The sequence below is a fragment of the Schistocerca americana genome, chromosome 7, assembly GCF_021461395.2.
Source record: "Schistocerca americana isolate TAMUIC-IGC-003095 chromosome 7, iqSchAmer2.1, whole genome shotgun sequence".
NCBI classification, from domain to species: Eukaryota; Metazoa; Arthropoda; class Insecta; order Orthoptera; family Acrididae; genus Schistocerca; species Schistocerca americana.
The window spans coordinates 360,958,191-360,976,733 of NC_060125.1; the positions used below are offsets into that span (position 1 = coordinate 360,958,191).

General features: G+C 41.2%; 1 protein-coding gene across 1 annotated transcript in view; it reads left to right on the forward strand.

The window, feature by feature from the left end:
* LOC124622933 (juvenile hormone esterase-like) overlaps positions 1-18,543 on the forward strand; it is an 87,528-nt gene that overhangs the window by 56,900 nt on the left and 12,085 nt on the right. The window contains exons 6-8 of the mRNA XM_047148724.1: positions 9,350-9,515; positions 12,864-13,030; positions 17,305-17,428. Of these exons, the coding sequence (XP_047004680.1) occupies positions 9,350-9,515; positions 12,864-13,030; positions 17,305-17,428 (457 nt within the window). The remainder of the gene's footprint in view (positions 1-9,349; positions 9,516-12,863; positions 13,031-17,304; positions 17,429-18,543) is intronic.

Consider the following 18,543-nt stretch of genomic DNA (forward strand, 5'->3'; position numbering starts at 1 on the left):
ATTTGTTATTAACAATCCGAACGAATTCAAATATAATAGCAGTGTACATGGCTAAAACACTAGGAGAAAGGATGATCTTCACTACTCAAGATTAAATCTAACTTTGGCTCAGAAGGGGGTAAATTATGCTGCCACAAAAGTGTTTGGTCACTTACCTAATAGCCATATAGCATTTAAAAGAAAATTAAAAGAATTTCTGAATGGCAACTCCTTCTACTCATTAGATGAATTTTTGGATATAGTAAGTGGGTAATTTCCGTACCCCCCACCCAAAGTAAATTAAGTGTCATGTAATATTTTGTATAATGTAATATCTTGTTTGGAGACCTTTTATTAAGCTGACACGTTCCACATCATTACGAAGTGTCGTGTTCATGATCTATGGAACAAGTACTAATCTAATCTAATCTAAGATCTACGCTCCCCGTGCGCGCTCGCACTCGGTGAGCACAGTTGCCCTATAATTGCGCTGTTCCGAGTGGGTGTGTGAGTGAGACGGTTATGTGTCAAAGGCTACACACACGGAAAACTTAGGAACAGGTGTTTGCAACTTACTGAAACTACACCTAAGAGGCGATAATTGCAGCGTACTTGTATAAGCAGAATGTTTTAACGTTTAATTTTTGAGAAAGTTATAGCTTTTATTGCTTTAGTAAAGAAGTATTTTAGAATGTGCGAATACTGTGAGCAGAATTACAAAAATCTTTCCACACAAGCATTTAACATTAAGTTGTAATGTTTATACTTTTACACACATTTAAAATTCAGAATATGTAATATATCTGGGTCTAAGGTTCGTGATACAGTCAAAAACATGGAGTTACGCAGACTAAAATCTGTTAAACTTGAACGTTGGTGGAACTTTGTCAATTTCATAACATAAAAAGAAATATTCGCGGCCCATGTGGAGAATACAATTCTGATATAAGTTTAGCGGACTGTCAGTGCGGTCGAGGATATTGTTCTTTGAATAACATTTTATAAAAGTCTTGTAAATTCTTGCATGGAATAAACAGTTCTTTGAGATGAGTACATCTATTAGCTCAAGCTGGAGATAATGAGGTACGTTACCTGCCAAAAATGAGAATGATCTGACAAATAAATCGAAATCTTTCTTCATTCGTGCAATGTCTTGGAACCTCTTGAACAACTCATGACGAACTGTTTCAATTGCTAAAACGTAGTCCGTCATGTCTCGTCCACAATTGACTGCCTTGAGCTACGGGAAATGCCTCATGTCATGAATTCGAAGCTGATTTTTGCACAGGATTACTTTTTGTTTGTTAACATCAATTTTTTCTGCCACATCTCCTATCAGATGATTCTCTCCTCACATTAAGACACTTAATAAAATTGAAATAATCGGTAATGTTGCCTGTTTAAGATCTTGTCACCACTCCACTTACCATTAACTCAGTTTTTCCCTAAAGGCCACCTTCAGCATTCACTGTCGCTCATTGGGAGATAAGTCCATCGTACCGTCTTTCTGGCTGGTGTTATAATGACGTTCCAATGAGTGTTTTTCCAGCTCATAATAGTGTGATGGCTTATTCAGCGCTTTGCATGGCCTTCAAACGATATGAAAAGTAAGGCAATTCCGTTTCGGCATTGAACGATGTGGCTTCTCCACTTTTTCTTTTTTTGACAACGGTGTAGACGCCACAGTATTCCTAATGCAGAACGAAAATCTAATTTATCGCACTCTGTATTGTCAGGCGACCGCTTGGTGTCCGACAAGGCCAATACTTTGCACCAGCGGCCTCCGCTGCAGCCTTTACTTTCCCTTTCCTGCTCGTTCCTCAGCGTCACTCGCCGCTGCGCTCGAAGCGCTGGGTAGGAGCGCAGGCAGAGAGAGCACTCTCGCTCATGGCACACTGTCTGACTCAGTTGTGGTGCTTTTCGCAGTTAATTTGCCCGACTTGCTACTTTTATTTTAAAAGACGCCATCTCAAATATAAGCTAGTGCATTATTCACCTTAAGGCGTACATTGTAATACTAAATAACAAATCGAAAGAAATAGTGAAATCAGGTCGCTCACGGCTTTCTCTTTGTATAGTCGTACGGAATGAATAGTGTCTTGAAAGGAGGATATAAGATGAACATCAACAAAAGCAAAACGAGGATAATGGAATGCAGTCGAATTCAGTCAGGTGATGCAGAGGGAATTAGATTAGTAAATGAGACACTCAAAGTAGTAAAGGAGTTTTGCTATTTGGGGAGCAAAATAACTGACGATGGTCGAAGTAGAGAGAATATAAAATGTAGACTGGCAATGGCAAGGAAAGCGTTTCTGAAGAAGAGAAATTTGTTAACATCGAGTATAGATTTAAGTTTCAGGAAGTCGTTTCTGAAAGTACTTGTATGGAGTGTAGCCATGTATAGAAGTGAAACATGGACGATAAATAGTTTGACAAGAAGAGAATAGAAGCCTTTGAAATGTGGTGCTACAGAAGAATGCTGAAGATTAGATTGGTAGATCACATAACTAAAGAGGAGGTATTGAATAGGATTGGGGAGAAAGAGAAGTTTGTAGCACAACTTGACTAGAAGAAGGGATCGGTTCTTAGGACATGTTCTGAGGCATCAAGGGATCACCAATTTAGTATTGGAGGGTAAAAATCGTAGAGGGAGACCAAGAGGTGAATATACTAAACAGATTCAGAAGGATGTAGGTTGCAGGAGGTACTGGGAGATGAAGAAGCTTGCACAGGATAGAGTAGCATGGAGAGCTGTATCGAACCGGCCTCAGGACTGAAGACCACAACAACAACAGTCGTACGAGCTGCTAACTCTGTATCAGCAGGGAAATCTGTATAATGCGGATGGCTTAAGAGCACGACTTTTTTTGTATCTCATGGCTTTAAACTTCTGATCCAATATGCAAACAAAATTCCAGATATGTGACGGTATTTGTTATTAAAACTGATTTTTGTTATTTTTACTTTTGTAAAAATGCAAGGCTATGGAGGTTCTCACGATTTTGTTAAGTGAGAATTGAAAAAATTTACTGAACTCAGTTTACTCAAATATGATTCAATATTGAAAATATAAATTACTTTTATTGTTGCAAAGGAAGAACCGCTAATCAAGAGAAATCTCCTACATTTACATTTATTTTTACTTGTCAAACTTAGGGAATATTAAGATATTTATTACGACTCTGCTCCGTTATCACTTAAAGCAATGGCGCTGACCTCTGCACCAATGTTACCCTATAACATTTGGGTAAAGAAATTAATTTTAACTCTTCATGAATGTAGGAGCTGGTGCATATAAAAACTGGCAACACTTTTAAGTTATATTTGATTATATTTAGGCTAAATATTACATGAAACTTACACTTTTTCGTGCCTCGTCACAAAACGGCTTCTTATACTCCGAAAAATAAAGAAAAGGGGAGAGAAGGAATCTTTTTGCAAAAATACAGAGATCGCAATTACATTCGCAGATCATATTAATTGATTACAGAGTCCTTGTTATTTTTCTGAGAAGAGTTAATATTTATATCTTTGGAAGTTCCACAGTAACATATATGACAGTAATAATATAACACAGTATGAGGCACAGTTGGCATTCAGATTTACTCGCATTTGTTTCCTTCTGGATGGTTAAACAGGAAAGTGACTCACAAAAAGTTCTATCTGATAATGATAATGATGACCACACTTAAAGTAAAAATAGTGATTGTTTATTGCTCTAAGATAGGTTACACCAAAAGTACCATATGCAACTTTTTATTAAGCGCTAAAGGTATTGTCTGTATTTTCACACTGAATCTTGCAAGCTGTCACTTACTTTAATCATAAATTCGCGTCTGAGTGATACCAAATATTATCATCTTAACGCAAAGAAAGGTATTATTTTCTCAGGAACATTCAAATCGTGAGCTACACCCATAATTTTTATATATGAAATTAGTGAATTCACTCATACTGCTTTTGTTGTCTATGCCTGGGGTTACTTTCAGAGCTCTAATTAATAAACAAATTAATTAATTTAATAACATTGACCTTAAGCTGCTGGTGCACCCACGTACCACCACAATAAAATAAAAACCGTGAGTAGTTGAGGGAGTGTGAGTGGTTACAGTGGTGCGTTTAAGTTTACAAAGTAATGATAAGTTTCACTAATACTTTTGTAACTACAACTAGTTGATTTCTCTTACACAAAAATGAAAAACACACATCATAAAAGGAATGGTGTGTGACTGACAAAGCATACTTTGGGGTGTAAGCTATACAAATTCTTTCCTGAAGTAATTCCTTTTACAACGCAATCTGGCTTTGTTTACATGACTCCACTGTGGGGTCCAACTCTATTCAGATGGAATCAAGTACGACCAAGTACACCATAAACTATGGTTCACTGGAGAACAGAGAGCTGTGAATATCATTTAACAGCCCTACTTGATTCAGGCGGCAGCAGAAAACGGTGCGCCGTGGGCGAGTAACGGCCCACTGTCGCAGCTGCATTGTTCTGACGCGTCCACGAAAATTTGCAAACCACGCCGTCTGCCGTTCTGCTTATCAGCACGCAGGGAACTTTCCTATCAGAACCCTGAAATCGCGGCAGGTCCGTGTGGTTCCCCCTCGTCGGAGGTTCGAGTCCTCCCTCGGGAATGCATATGTGAGTTGTCCATAGCGTAAGTTAGTTTACGTTAGATTAAGTAGAGTGTAAGATTAGCGGTCGATGACCTAAGCAGTTTGGTCCCATAAGATCTTACCACAAATTTTACAAATAAGTTAGACTCACAAGCACAACGGTGCAAGCTGGAATTGTCAAACGTCAGATGGCTGACTCAAGAGGAATAAGTTCACCCTCGTGACACATGATATGTCCAAGATGATACGCAGTTCCACTGTCAGCACAGTTGGAAACTGTCACTGGTTCTTAGTGCACCACAAGATGCAGACCTCAAGTCTTACCTTCTAGGGAAAGACCTGGAGTTCTCCACCAGGGGAGGACCAGAAGACCAAAAATGCAAAGAATCACAACCACTGGCCACCAAGCCTCAGTACGGGGGCTTAATTAGCAAAAATGAAACCGTCCCTAGATTGTCCGCCGGCCTGATTGACCGAGCGGTTCTAGGCGCTACAGTCTGGAACCGCGCGACCGCTACGGTTGCAGGTTCGAATCCTGCCTCGGGCATGGATGTGTGTGATGTCCTTAGGTTAGTTAGGTTTAAGTAGTTCTAAGTTCAACTTGACTAGAAGAAAGGAACGGTTGGTAGGACATGAACCATGGACCTTGCCGTTGGTTCAAATGGCTCTGAGCACTATGCGACTTAACTTCTGAGGTCATCAGTCACTTAGAAGTAATTAAACCTAACTAACCTAAAGACATCACACACATCCATGCCCGAGGCAGGATTCGAACCTGCGACCGTAGCGGTCGCTCGGTTCCAGATTGTAGCGCCTAGAACCGCACGGCCACTCCGGCCGGCTTGCCGTTGGTGGGGAGGCTTGCGTGCCTCAGCGATACAGATGGCCGTACCGTAGGTGCAACCACAACGGAGGGGTATCTGCTGAGAGGCCAGACAAACGTGTAGTTCCTGAAGAGGGGCAGCAGCCTTTTCAGTAGTTGCAGGGGCAACAGTCTGGATGATTGACTGATCTGGCCTTGTAACACTAACCAAAACGGCCTTGCTGTGCTGGTACTGCGAACGGCTGAAAGCAAGGGGAAACTACAACCGTAATTTTTCCCGAAGGCATGCAGCTTTACTGTATGGTTAAATGATGATGGCGTCCACTTGGGTAAAATATTCCGGAGGTAAAGTAGTCCCCCATTCGGATCTCCGGGCGGGGACTACTCAAGAGGACGTCGTTATCAGGAGTACTCTCTTTCAAATTCTGAAGGTGGCAGGAGTAAAATACAGGGAGAGAAAGGCTATTTACAATTTGTACAGAAACCAGATGGCAGTTATAAGAGTCGAGGGGCATGAAAGGGAAGCAGTGGTTGGGAAGGGAGTGAGACAGGGTTGTAGCCTCTCCCCGACGTTATTCAATCTGCATATTGAGCAAGCAGTAAAGGAAACAAAAGAAAAATTCGGAGTAGGTATTAAAATCCACGGACAAGAAATAAAAACTTTGAGGTTTGCCGATGACATTGTAGTTCTGTCAGAGACAGCAAAGGACTTGGAAGAGCAATTGAACGGAATGGACAGTGTCTTGAAAGAAGGATATAAGATGAACATCAACAAAAGCAAAACGACGATAATGGAATGTTGTCGAATTAAGTCTGGTGATGCTGAGGGAATTAGATTAGGAAATGAGATACTTAAAGTAGTAAAGGAGTTTTGCTACTCAGGGGGTAAAATAACCGATGATGGTCGAAGTAGAGAGGATATAAAGTGTAGACTGGCAATGGCAAGGAAAGCGTTTCTGAAGAAGAGAAATTTGTTAACATCGAGTATAGATTTAAGTGTCAGGAAGTCGTTTCTGAAAGTATTTGTATGGAGTGTAGCTATGTATGGAAGTGAAACATGGATGATAAATAGTTTGGACAAGAAGAGAATAGAAGCTTTCGAAATGTGGTGCTACAGAAGAATGCTTAAGATTAGATGGGTAGATCACTTAACTAATGAGGAGGTATTGAATAGAATTGGGGAGAAGAGGAGTTTGTGGCACAACTTGGCTAGAAGAAGGGTAGGACATATTCTGAGACATCAATGGATCACAAATTTAGTTTTGGAGGGCAGCATGGAGGGTAAAAATCGTGGAGGGAGACCAAGAGATGAATACACTAAGCAGATTCAGGAGGTTGTAGATTGCAGTAAGTACTGGAAGATGAAGAAGCTCGCACAGGATAGAGTAGCATGGAGAGCTGCATCAAACCAGTCTCAGGACTGAAGACCACAACAACAACAAGTTCTAGGGGACTGATGACCTCAGAAGTTAAGTCCCATAGTGCTCAGAGCCATTTTTGAACCATATTGTCCAAACCAGTCAAACTATCCTCGACTCATCGAATCTGCCCTGTCGACTGTTGTGTTGGCCTGGTAAACAATCCAGACACAGCATCAGGATTCCCATGCTAGTGGAGCAATCCTTCACTTTGCGTATCCTGGGAGAAGCCAATCAGCCACCCCAAATCTCTCTTGTCTGAAAAAAGGAGATTTTGGGCTAGGAAGGCATCGTTCTCACATTAAGCATGACCAGGTTTGGGCAAAAGAAAACTGTCTAGATGGGATCACAGTCCCTAATTTATGGAGAGATCTAATCTTTCCAGGCGATCATTTCCGATTTCTGAAAGAAGGCTGTTATGCTCCCCAGACAGTCATGCCCATGAAATGTATGTTTATTTCCGCTTCCTGGCGCCAGGGGAGATGTAGTCTTGCCTTCACTAAACACGTACGCCAGGCACTCTGTCTGTATCGTCCCACCTTCCAACATGAAAATCCCTATAGTTGAATGACTTTCCCACCATTTGCACAAAGGCTCAGTTTGTAACAGTCTCTCTTAAATGGCTTCTTTCATCCACTTTCCACCAACTGGCCGCCTTCGCGACGGACTGCCGCCTGGCGCAAGTAAAGTGTTTTGCAAACCAACACCCTCCTCTCCAGCCCTAAGCAGATGGACGAGTGTGCTGTGTCCGGAAGTCCCTCTGAAGGTACGATCCACTGAGTGCTGCCTCCTAGAATCACTCACATAGCCTTGTCGTTGCTCTCAGAATTTAAGGCCCCATTCCATCTCTCCCTCCCTGTTCTCTGTTACCTCCATGATGGACCCTCGAGTACAGGTTCTCTACACGTTGCAGGTACTGTTATAAGAACTTTCTGCTCACAATTTACTCATGTATAAAACTCATAAACCAAACGTAGTACTGGGGAACATCGAGATCATGGCCTAAAATATGAATCTTAATCTGACTGACAGTGTCGTTAAAGTGAGAGAGAGGTGTACCTGCTCTCAAACTTATATTTAATTACGGTAAACAAATGCATTTATTTCCATTCTATCAACGTAGTTAATCTTTAACGCACTTTTGCCTCCATAAGTCTCAGGAAAATGCTAACTAGCACTATCCTCGAAGACTATGGTGTACAAAATACTTCCACGCTCTACAAAGGACTGCCAATGACGACCCTTACACACCAACTGCACAATTACTCGCAATTTAAAAGCAGCAATAACGTATCTATAATCGTGTGCCAGAGATAGTTATCTATTCTTCCTCTGGATTTCAGGCTGATACCGACTAGCCATGACATGATTGAGATAGGAAGCAAACACTGCACTTATAAATAATATCCTATGTGAGGGTGCAGGCTCCTCACAGTGCTTTCCAATAAAAGCCATTGTTTTGGTTTCTGTACTGAAATTTAACCATCATATTCGTAATACATTTTGTTCAATTCATCAAAATTTATCTTGAGGACATTTTCTTTTCCTGAAAGCAGTTTAAGGCAGTCAGTGCAAAGAAGGTCTTCTAATATGGCATCGTTTAGGTGTATCCCCGTGTTTAATTTAAAACTTCATCTGCAAACAGCGTAATCGATGTAAATATCAAACAGGGCAGGGGGTATATCACATCCACCGGTAATCCATCGAGGACAGTGGGACAACTGCCGGACATGAAGTACTTGTACACTGATAACTGAAACCGAGACTTGCATTGTAATCCAACATCATTTCTTCAAAACATGGTATCAGTTTCTATGCTTTTTGGCGTCGAAACTGATATCGCATTTTGAGTAAACGACGTTGGATTACAACTATCATTATTCAAGTGAATAAATTACATTCTCATAACTTTTTTCTACGAATGAGTCTGCCAGTTCCACACCTAGATGTAACATAAATAATTTTTTCGTCTGAAATGCAGTTATCTGATCTATTATCTACTACTACTTTATAACTTTTCACAGTTTTTACTACAACATTGTCAAATGTTTTCTCAGAATTTAAAGGTATTTACTGTATTTCTTGATTAACTCTCGTTGTTTTTCAATATAAAGTAAAAATAGTAATACACTTCTATCATCTGTGAAAAGTATAATATTATCATTTCTTAACAATACTAATGGAAGGTCATTGATGTACATGAGAAGCAACAGATGAATCAAAATAGAAGTGGTCCAGATCTCTTGGTGTAATCAGCAAAATCCTTTGATATCGGAGAGCAGAATCATGGAAATACAATACAATGAATACTAGTCATTCTGAAAGAGATATTGTTAGAGCTGTAACCTAGTGTCTTGTAGTTACACACTACCCTAGGTAGACTGTTTCCATACACTTGATTTTAGTAAGTTTGTACTTTAGATGATATCTTGTGACAGTTATGACGATCATTTCTTATTTATATTAACAGAGTAACTGATATCTTTGGTACCACTAAAATTTACAGGAAAACCGCTGTCCACTATCGCTGGCGTTCGCACCCGCCGTGGAACCACCATCGGACTCGGCAGTCATCGTCGAGCCTCCAGCAGACATTCTCAGGACCGGCAGTTACAACCAGGTGCCCATAATTGTGGGCGTCACTTCCGCAGAAGGCACCGTCGTACCCACCTGTAAGTAACATGATCTGTGCGCATTCCCTGCTATGCTTCGTCTACTTGAATCAAATATGATATACATGCAGCTTTTGTAATAGTTGCATCTATACACTATACTGTGGTGAGGAGGGGAGGGGGGGGGGGGTTCTATTGTCTTCTTCGTTATTCTGATTACGATTTCTGCGAAGGTCACCATGTTTTGATTCAGGTCCAGATGGAACCCCAATTCGGTTTCATAGAAAATATTCTGTGGCATTAGCCCCTTACTTAGCTTGCGTTTATCGTTAATCTCTCGCCCATAAAATAATCCCAAGCGACTGGAAAAAAGGTAGGTGACTCCTGTGTATAACAAAGGTAAAACAACGCTCTCGCATAATCACGGACCAATGTCCTTTGGTTTGCTGCAGAATTCTTGAACGCTTTGTGAGTTAGAATACAATAAATTTCCTTGAGACATAAAAGTTCCTGTCCAGAAATAAGCACTGATTCAAAAAGCTTCGCTAGTGCGAAACTCAGCTTGCCACTTTTCTCACTTGATTTCCTACAAACCAAGGAAGGAGAGCAACAGGCAGATTCCATGTTCCCAGATTTCCGGAAAGTGTTTGACGCGGTGCCTCACCGTAGACACTGACGAGAGTCCGAGCATTTGGACTACGTTCCTGGATACGTGAGTGACTCGAAGCCTCTTTAAGTAATACGTGGGTAATCCCAAAGAGTAAGGTCTCATATTTTTTATAAGTAAATAGACCTGCGAATTTCTACAATGGTTTACATCAGTTTACAACTTGTACATGTAGCTATTTTTCGACATAATCACCATTTCTGTCGATGCATTTTCGTAGACGCTGTGGCAGTTTTTGTATCCCCATGTCATACCAGCTCGCCGCCATGCTGCTCAGAAAGTTATGAGACTCTTCTTTCACCTCGTCGTCGGAGCTGAATCGCTTTCTGGCCAAATGTTCCTTGAACCTAAGGAACTGGTAATAGTCACTGGGCGCCAAGACAGGACTGTAGGGTGGGTGAGTGATTATGTTCCACTGAAACTGTTGCAGGGGAGCAACGGTTTGCCGAGCGATGTGTGGCCGAGTGTTGTCATGGAGAATGCGTACGCCCTTGCTCAACATTCCTCTTCTCCGGTTCTGAATTGACCGTTCGAGTTTTTTCAGTGTCTCACAGTACCTGTCAGCGTTAATTGTGGTCCCAGTGGGCATAATTTCGACCAACAATACCCCTCTCCGATCCCAAAAAACGGTTGTCATGACTTTACCGGCATATTGCGTTTGTTTGAATTTCCGCGGCTTTGGCGAAGAAGGATGCCGCCACTGGGGTGATTGTTGCTTGGTCTCATGTGTAAAGTGGTACCCTCAGGTTTCGTCACCCGTGACAATTGAGTCCAGAAAGTTGTCCTGTTCGGCTGCAAGGCGGTGAAGAAATGCGCGGGAAGCATCAACTCGTTGCCGCATGTGGTCCTCAGTCAGCATGCGTGGCACCCATCTTGCGCACACCTTTTGGTAGTTCAATGTTTCCGTTAAAATTCTGTGAGCGGTGCTTCGGGAAACCTCAGGAACCAACGTGCAGAGATCATCCAGGGTGATTCGCCGATCTTCACGCATGCTTTGCTCAACCTTCAACATTGTCTCCTCAGGAATTGACGGTCTCCCACTCCTTTGTTCGTCGTGAATTTCGGTCCGACCAGCTGCAAACTCTCCCCACCACTTACGAACATTTTTGACATCCATGCACGACTCACCATACACTTCCGTCAACTGGCGATGGATATCAATTGGCACAGTGCCCTTTGTGTTCAAAAACCGAAGAACTACGCGCAATTCGCACTTGACGGTAACATCCAACGGGAGCTCCATTCTCAACGGCTGCCAAGCCAACATTGAGCGCCTCAGTGCTGCATGACCAATTGCCACACAAACAGAGTTCTGTACTTATAAAAAAATAGGAGACCTTACTTTTGGGATTACCCTCATACAACCCACTGCGTTGCCCTCGACGGCGTGTGTTCGTCAGTGCCCCACGGATGTGTAACAGGACTGCTCTTAATCTCTACATACATAATGATCTGACGGACAGGGTGAGCACCAATTTACAGTTGTTTGCTGATGGCACGGCAGTCTACAGGAAGGGTTTGTTGTTGAGTGACTGTAGGAGCATAAGCTGACTTACACAGGATTTCCAGTTGCTGTGATGAATGGCAATTTACCCTAAATACAGAGAAATGTAAGCTAATACCGATGAGTACGAAAAACAATCCTATTATGTTCTAACACAGCATTAGCAGTGTGCTGCTTAACAATCATATCGACTATATATCTAGGTGTAACCTTGCAAAGCGATCCGGAATTAAATGAGCACATGAAGTTGGTAGTAGGGAGGACGAATGCTCGACTTCGTTTTATTGAGAGAATTTTGAGAAAGTGTAGCGCATCTATAAAGGAAACGGTGCGTAGAATGCTAGTGCAACCCATCCTTCACTACTGAGCGAGTTTTTGAGATCTCCACAAGGTCGGATCAAAGGAAGATATCGAAGCAATTCAGAGGAGTGCTGTCAGATCTCCGACAGGCAGGTTCGATCAGCACTCGAGAATCATGGAGATGCTTCGGAAACAGCGCTCTTTTCGCGAGGGACTACTGCGAAAGTAAGGGAACGAGCATTTGAGGCCGACTGCATATCGATTCTACCACCATTAGCGTGCGTTTCTCGTAAGGTTCACAAAGATAAGACAAGAGAAATTAGGGGTCATAAGGAGGCTCATTGACTGTCGTTATTCTCTCGCTCTATTTGCGAGTGGAACAGGAACGGAAATGACTAGTAATGGTCGTGGTACCCTCCGCCCTCCACCGCACAGTGGCTTGAGGAATTTGTATCTAACTGTAGTTGTTAAAGTACTCGGTTCACAATAAAGTTCGATTACTGCACACTCCTGAACAAAGCTAAACTCTGATCCATGTGGATATTGGTCGTCACAGCTGCATCAGTTGCCAATATCAAGAGTGGAGCATGGAAAGTTCTAAAGCCTTTAATGACCTTCGTAGGGCAGCTCATAACGCTTTTCATTTATTATCTTGTTGATGTTTGTTTACGTTGTCTGTGACGAATCTTCGTGTAGTATTGAAAGAAAATAATTAGCTGCCAGTACAGACTAGATCTCAACAAACTCCCAATAGACCACCAGACTAATGTGTCAATCTAACATTGATAGTTCGTAAATTTAAAGAAGCATGTAAGTGCACGCCACAGGAATCAGAAACTGTTCACCCATAGTCCTGTAGAAGCCGCTGGACTCAAATTTTATCGGCTTGTAGCGCGCAGAATCCGGCTGCTACTGCAGAACTGTCTGTTTGTTCTAGTGACCGAAGCAAAGATCGCGGACTTGAAGGAGAACTTCACGGTGCTGATCGGCTCCCAGCTGCCGCTGCCCACGGAGGAACAGCGGACTCGTGCTGCGGAGCAGCTGGAGCAATTCTACTTTGGGGACGAGGGCTTCTCCACGGACGACATGCAAGCCGTTATTGATGTAAGTATATGTCATTCACCACTCTACTGTAGCAGAGAAATCTTCTAAGGTAGTGCTGAGATGACGTCAGTCTCAGAGTCGATTTGAGAGGCAAACTTGGTTTGCCCACTTGGAAGAACCACATCCTCAACAACAAGTTGAGGTTCTAGGTTTCTGAAAACAAAAGAAATGTTTCAAAAGAGTTGCGTGTGTATCTCCACCTGAGGACCAACTTATTTGGAATGGTTTGGATTCTAACATGAGAGGTACTCATTAAATCGATAATCATTAAATGGGGTTTATTGATAGTGTCGTAGAAAATACAAAATAAGAAGCTTGTGCTTCCTTAATTCTGCTATCTTGTATGTAATATAATAATACGAGTAATACATGACGGACCCTCATCATTCTGACTCTCCGTAGGGAAACCACGACAAAAATTACTGTGTAACTCACAACTTTTAAAACGTTTCAAGAGTTCTTATTACAGAATGAGTAAAACATTATCCGAGTTAGTATTTTAAAAAGGGGCAACCATCATTTGTCATTACAATGACAATAATCCATCGAAGTTTATTGGTCCCGTGTTATTTGTAGACAATAACCATCAAACTCATTGCTACATCCAACACAAACTATTGTAAACAGGAATGATCTTTCTTGTATAATATTTAATCTCGTATATCACTTTTTGACTTGGAAAAGCATATTGCTAACGGCTGATACTGTTAAAATATCGAATAATCGTTGATAGACTTAGGTTAAAAAAGGTACAATCTTGTTGAAAATTCCAAGTTCTTGCAATCAACAGTTGTGAAGCAATAAAATTATCATTATCTGCTATTGCCTTTTTATGATTAACCACGAAATCATTCAATGTTAGGCTTTACTGTAGCGTTCGTCAATCATCTTCTAACGAATCCCCTCTTTCACCACAGAAAATGGATTTTGGGTCGATTGCCGACACAGAACTGGCGATAGTAACAATGTGTCTGACTTCTCTCTATTCTCATTTAAGTATCGTACGTAAAAGGGTCGTACTGAATCGTAGGTGGTGGTGGTGGTTAGTGTTTAACGTCCCGTCGACAACGAGGTCATTAGAGACGGACTGAATCGTAGTATGGTAAGAGATTAATCCCGAATATATTTGATCCTCATGATAAAAGCACACAATGGAAGCGCACGTGATTACATACGGTGACGAACAATTTTATTGGGATTCATCACACACTTCGGATTTTAGTGCATCTCTCAGATGCTTCGGCAGTGGGGGAGTCTTTCAAGGGGTGTCTCAAACTGAAGATTAATTCCCATAGAAATCAGTTATTTATTACATAAAATTTCAGTTTAACATAAAGAACGACCTTATCAGGGATAAATATTAGATTACTGTGGTCTTCTATACACATGAAAAGACATTGATCAAATTAATTACATTGATGAGCAAGAACACTTCTCGTTAATAGGTGGGATGTCATTTGCACTGGAGAGAAGAAAGCTCCAAGATGAACATGCTCTTTAAGAATTTAATTATTCCGGTAATACCTGTTCAAAGAAAGCATCACCATGTGTGTGTGGGTTCATTCTATTCAGGATAACTAGTGTCACACGGTTAGTTCAGAGGCTAAGAATGGATAATGGAAACGGACCAACTCACGTCAGCAAAGTTCGTTAACTCATGTAAAATTCATTAGAAGAACTTGATATTATTGATATGGATATTCACTATGCTCTTAGAATCGAGTTCTCTCTGGTAAAAGGAATTATTAACCGTAAAACACAGCTTTGTCCCCAAATGTTCTCCAGCACCACACAAAGGATGGACGTACGTGGAGCGCTCATTCATAAAAGATACAAAGTCCACTCCACTACTAGAATTTCGTTGCCGTTAAGCATTTCGTTCAATCATTACTCCGCTAAACTAAGAGCACTGGCTAACTGAGGGAAGACATGGAAGATATCGACAGATAGGACGAAGAACAAAATTTGAAGACAAGGCCTTAATTTGCACACGAATCTATTGGTATTCAGCGGAATACTATTGATCAGAAACTGAAAACGAAAGCGCTGATACTTTCAAATCTAACAACACCTTAACTCACACAACTCAATCCGGCTTATACCAAGACCATTTTCCAAACGAATCGCTACACTCACACGTCGGAGTCTGCAGGAAGAGAGACCACAAAAAAAACTGGGTTCCTCTCGTCCATTGAGAAAGCGGCCTCGCTTTTTTCTCAAAGGGAAGGTATTGCGCCCCTAGACTAGTCAATCGAGTAAACTAGAAAAACGGGAAAGCTCAAAATCCGCGGTGGTCTTTTTTTTTTTTTTTTTTTTTTTTTTTTTTTTTTTTTTTTTTTTTTTGTTTACTTGAAAAACAGAAAGACGAGTAACGCTCAAGATTCGCTACACGTTATTTTATTGCAGCTCAAACTGAGAGGAAAGGAGCATAAACCGGAAGGTTGGTGTGGACACTATTGTGGGAAGGAAACTTCTCTTATGTACTCCGCACATTCGAAAATACACACCCATGCTTCCACATCATGCAGATAAGGAAATCGGGACCTGGTAATGGAAAAGGAAGAGGCTGCTCATCCCAACAGAACATAAAACAAAACGGACCATTGCATACTTGTCCTAAGCATCGGCATGTGTTGAAGATATGATAGTGAGAGCAATAAAACAGTGCCACTAAAAACCCATGAAACCACAAAATTACGGAAGGCCATTTAAGTATAGTTACCTCCTAACCAGGGCTTTGACATCACTAACATATTACGGCGCGTTTACATTTCCTACATTTTTGTCCTCACTGCTTTACTGCCTCCTCTACCTGAATAGATTCTTGAGCAGTGTTCCACCTCTCATCACATTTTTTCCTTTAGGGATTTGATTTTATCTACTGCGGAAGTCAGGATTTTCATACTACTGTCTAACATACAGATAAAACAGCCACAGGTCGCAAACTGTTTCATTTTCCATAACTGGTTTCGATTCTCTGCCGCGAGCACCGTCAGATTACCCTGGACACAACGAGATCAAAAGTATGGATCGGCAACACAGTCAAACACCAGTGGCTGTTTTATCTGAATACTATTTACAAATGTCACTATGTCCTCGGTAGGCCATACCTTTTAAAGACTGCTGAGAGCGTCAAGATAATACGGTGGGTCCAATCCAAAAGATTACCTTCATATTAAAGACCAAAATTAAACATTTTTGTTGTATGTTTTTGTGCCAAAATGTTAGTGGGATAGTTTGTAGTCGTGGGACATATGTTGTCAACAGTAGTGGTAAATGTATATTGCGATAGATACCTGCAGAGTTGTCAAATCATTAACAAAGTTAGAAATGATACACTTGCTACAAAAAAATTCGATAAGGCTGCTACTAATACTCTTTTCGTCAAAACAGAATAGTAAGTTAAAATGGCATGGCGAAAGCACGATTCGTCCCACCTTACAATCGTGTTTTCTTTTACAGTAATAAAATTTTCATTTCACTTACTGGAAGAGCGTGAATTTATAACTATCAAGGGTTTTATTAACAACGCTGACACACAAATCTAGGAACCGGAAGTGAAGGCAGCTGAAGATCCGCAACATTCTTAGCGAGCTCAGATGGCGACGGACGACCACAGAATCAATCTCGACTTATATTTGCCATATGAAAATAGTGAGAGGTACCGCGAAAGACAGACAAAGCCTTATGTTTCCTATTCCTAGTAAAGAAAACATACTATAAGGACTGTTAGGGTAGACTGTGTTTCATACTCCGAAAATGCGCTTATTTTTTTGTCTTTCATGTTTACGTCAGAGTATGTTGTCCATCGCTTTCCCAGTGAGTGATTCTGGAAGCTCTGCATTTCGTTCATCTGGGGTTGCTGTAACTGTCTCGTTGGAAGAGACGAAGATAAGTCTTTTGCAGTCCGTCAGGAGGTGGACATATGGAAGAATTCTGTAGAGATCTGTGAGGAAATCGATCGCGCTCTTTTCAAAGGAATCATACCGGCATTCATCTTCAACCATTTTGGAATACCACGGAAAACATAAGCATGGAAGACAGAATGGAAATTCGAGGCGCTCCCTCTCCCTAATGCCAATTAAGTGGCTTAAGCACTCCGAATAAGCTGTGTTTCCCTATAGTGGTATTGTAAGACGGTTCAAATGGCAAAAATTTTATACGCTTGTTGCGAAACACTATCAGGACAGACGTCTCAAGTGCTACTTTGTATGTGTTGATGCAATTATCTGCTGTCTCCCAAGTATTTCTACAATTTAACTATTTATTTGCAGCTATTTTCAGACTTGTACTTCATACAATCAGCGGACTCCTTCGCTAGGACCGTAGCCAACTCCAACAGCCTACCTGTTCACTTCTATTTCTTCGAGTACAATGGAACTGGCTCTACAGATTATGGTATGTGTTTGTCTTGAGACGTTACTGTTGCAAGTAAATGTATTATGTTCCTGAGAAGCGTAATGACTACATTTCTTGTGGTATTAATGACGTCCATAGTATTAGCGAAAATTTCGTAGTTCTAATAAACCATTTACTGCAAGGTGTGCTTACTTGTGTGCAGTCTTAGTTTTACAACATGTGACAATAATCCTAATCCAGAATAACTTTAATTATTGGGTAATACTGCTAGTTGTCTAAATCTATAGCATTTTCTTTTCAGTGTGGCGTATTACTCACTACATAGTTGTCAGTTTTGTTTCTTCGAATTTCAGAAAGCAATATAGCAGAGACTGAACCTACTGTCAGCCAGTTATTTTAGCCTATGCTACACACAAGCATATAAAGGATGAGTCTTTCTGTCGTTTCAAAACCTCCGAAGCAACGAATATGACGCTGAAACATTTCAATATAAATAAAATAAAATGTGGTAATGTTGCAGAATATTGCTATAATTGTTGCTAGACGTTTTAGATTAGCAATAGATCTATTTTGGCAAAATCTTCATCTTCAGGTTATCTGCAACTAAATACGCTTTGTTAAAATTGTAACATTATAACTAATAACAATTTTGTTTTGCTGTGTGCTAGTATCTACATCTACATACATACTCCGCAATCCACCATACGGACCGTGGCGGAGGGTACCTCGTACCACAACTAGCATCTTCTCTCCCTGTTCCACTCCCAAACAGAACGAGGGAAAAATGACTGCCTATATGCCTCTGTACGAGCCCTAATCTCTCTTATCTTATCTTTGTGGCCTTTCCGCGAAATGTAAGTTGGCGGCAGTAAAACTGTACTGCAGTCAGCCTCAAATGCTGGCTCTCTAAATTTCCTCAGTAGCGATTCACGAAAAGAACGCCTCCTTTCCTCTAGAGACTTCCGCTCGAGTTCCTGAAGCATTTCCGTAACACTCGCGTGATGATCAAACCATCAAACCTACCAGTAACAAATCTAGCAGCCCGCCTCTGAATTGCTTCTATGTCCTCCCTCAATCCGACCTGATAGGGATCCCAAACGCTCGAGCAGTACTCAAGAATAGGTCGTATTAGTGTTTTATAAGCGGTCTCCTTT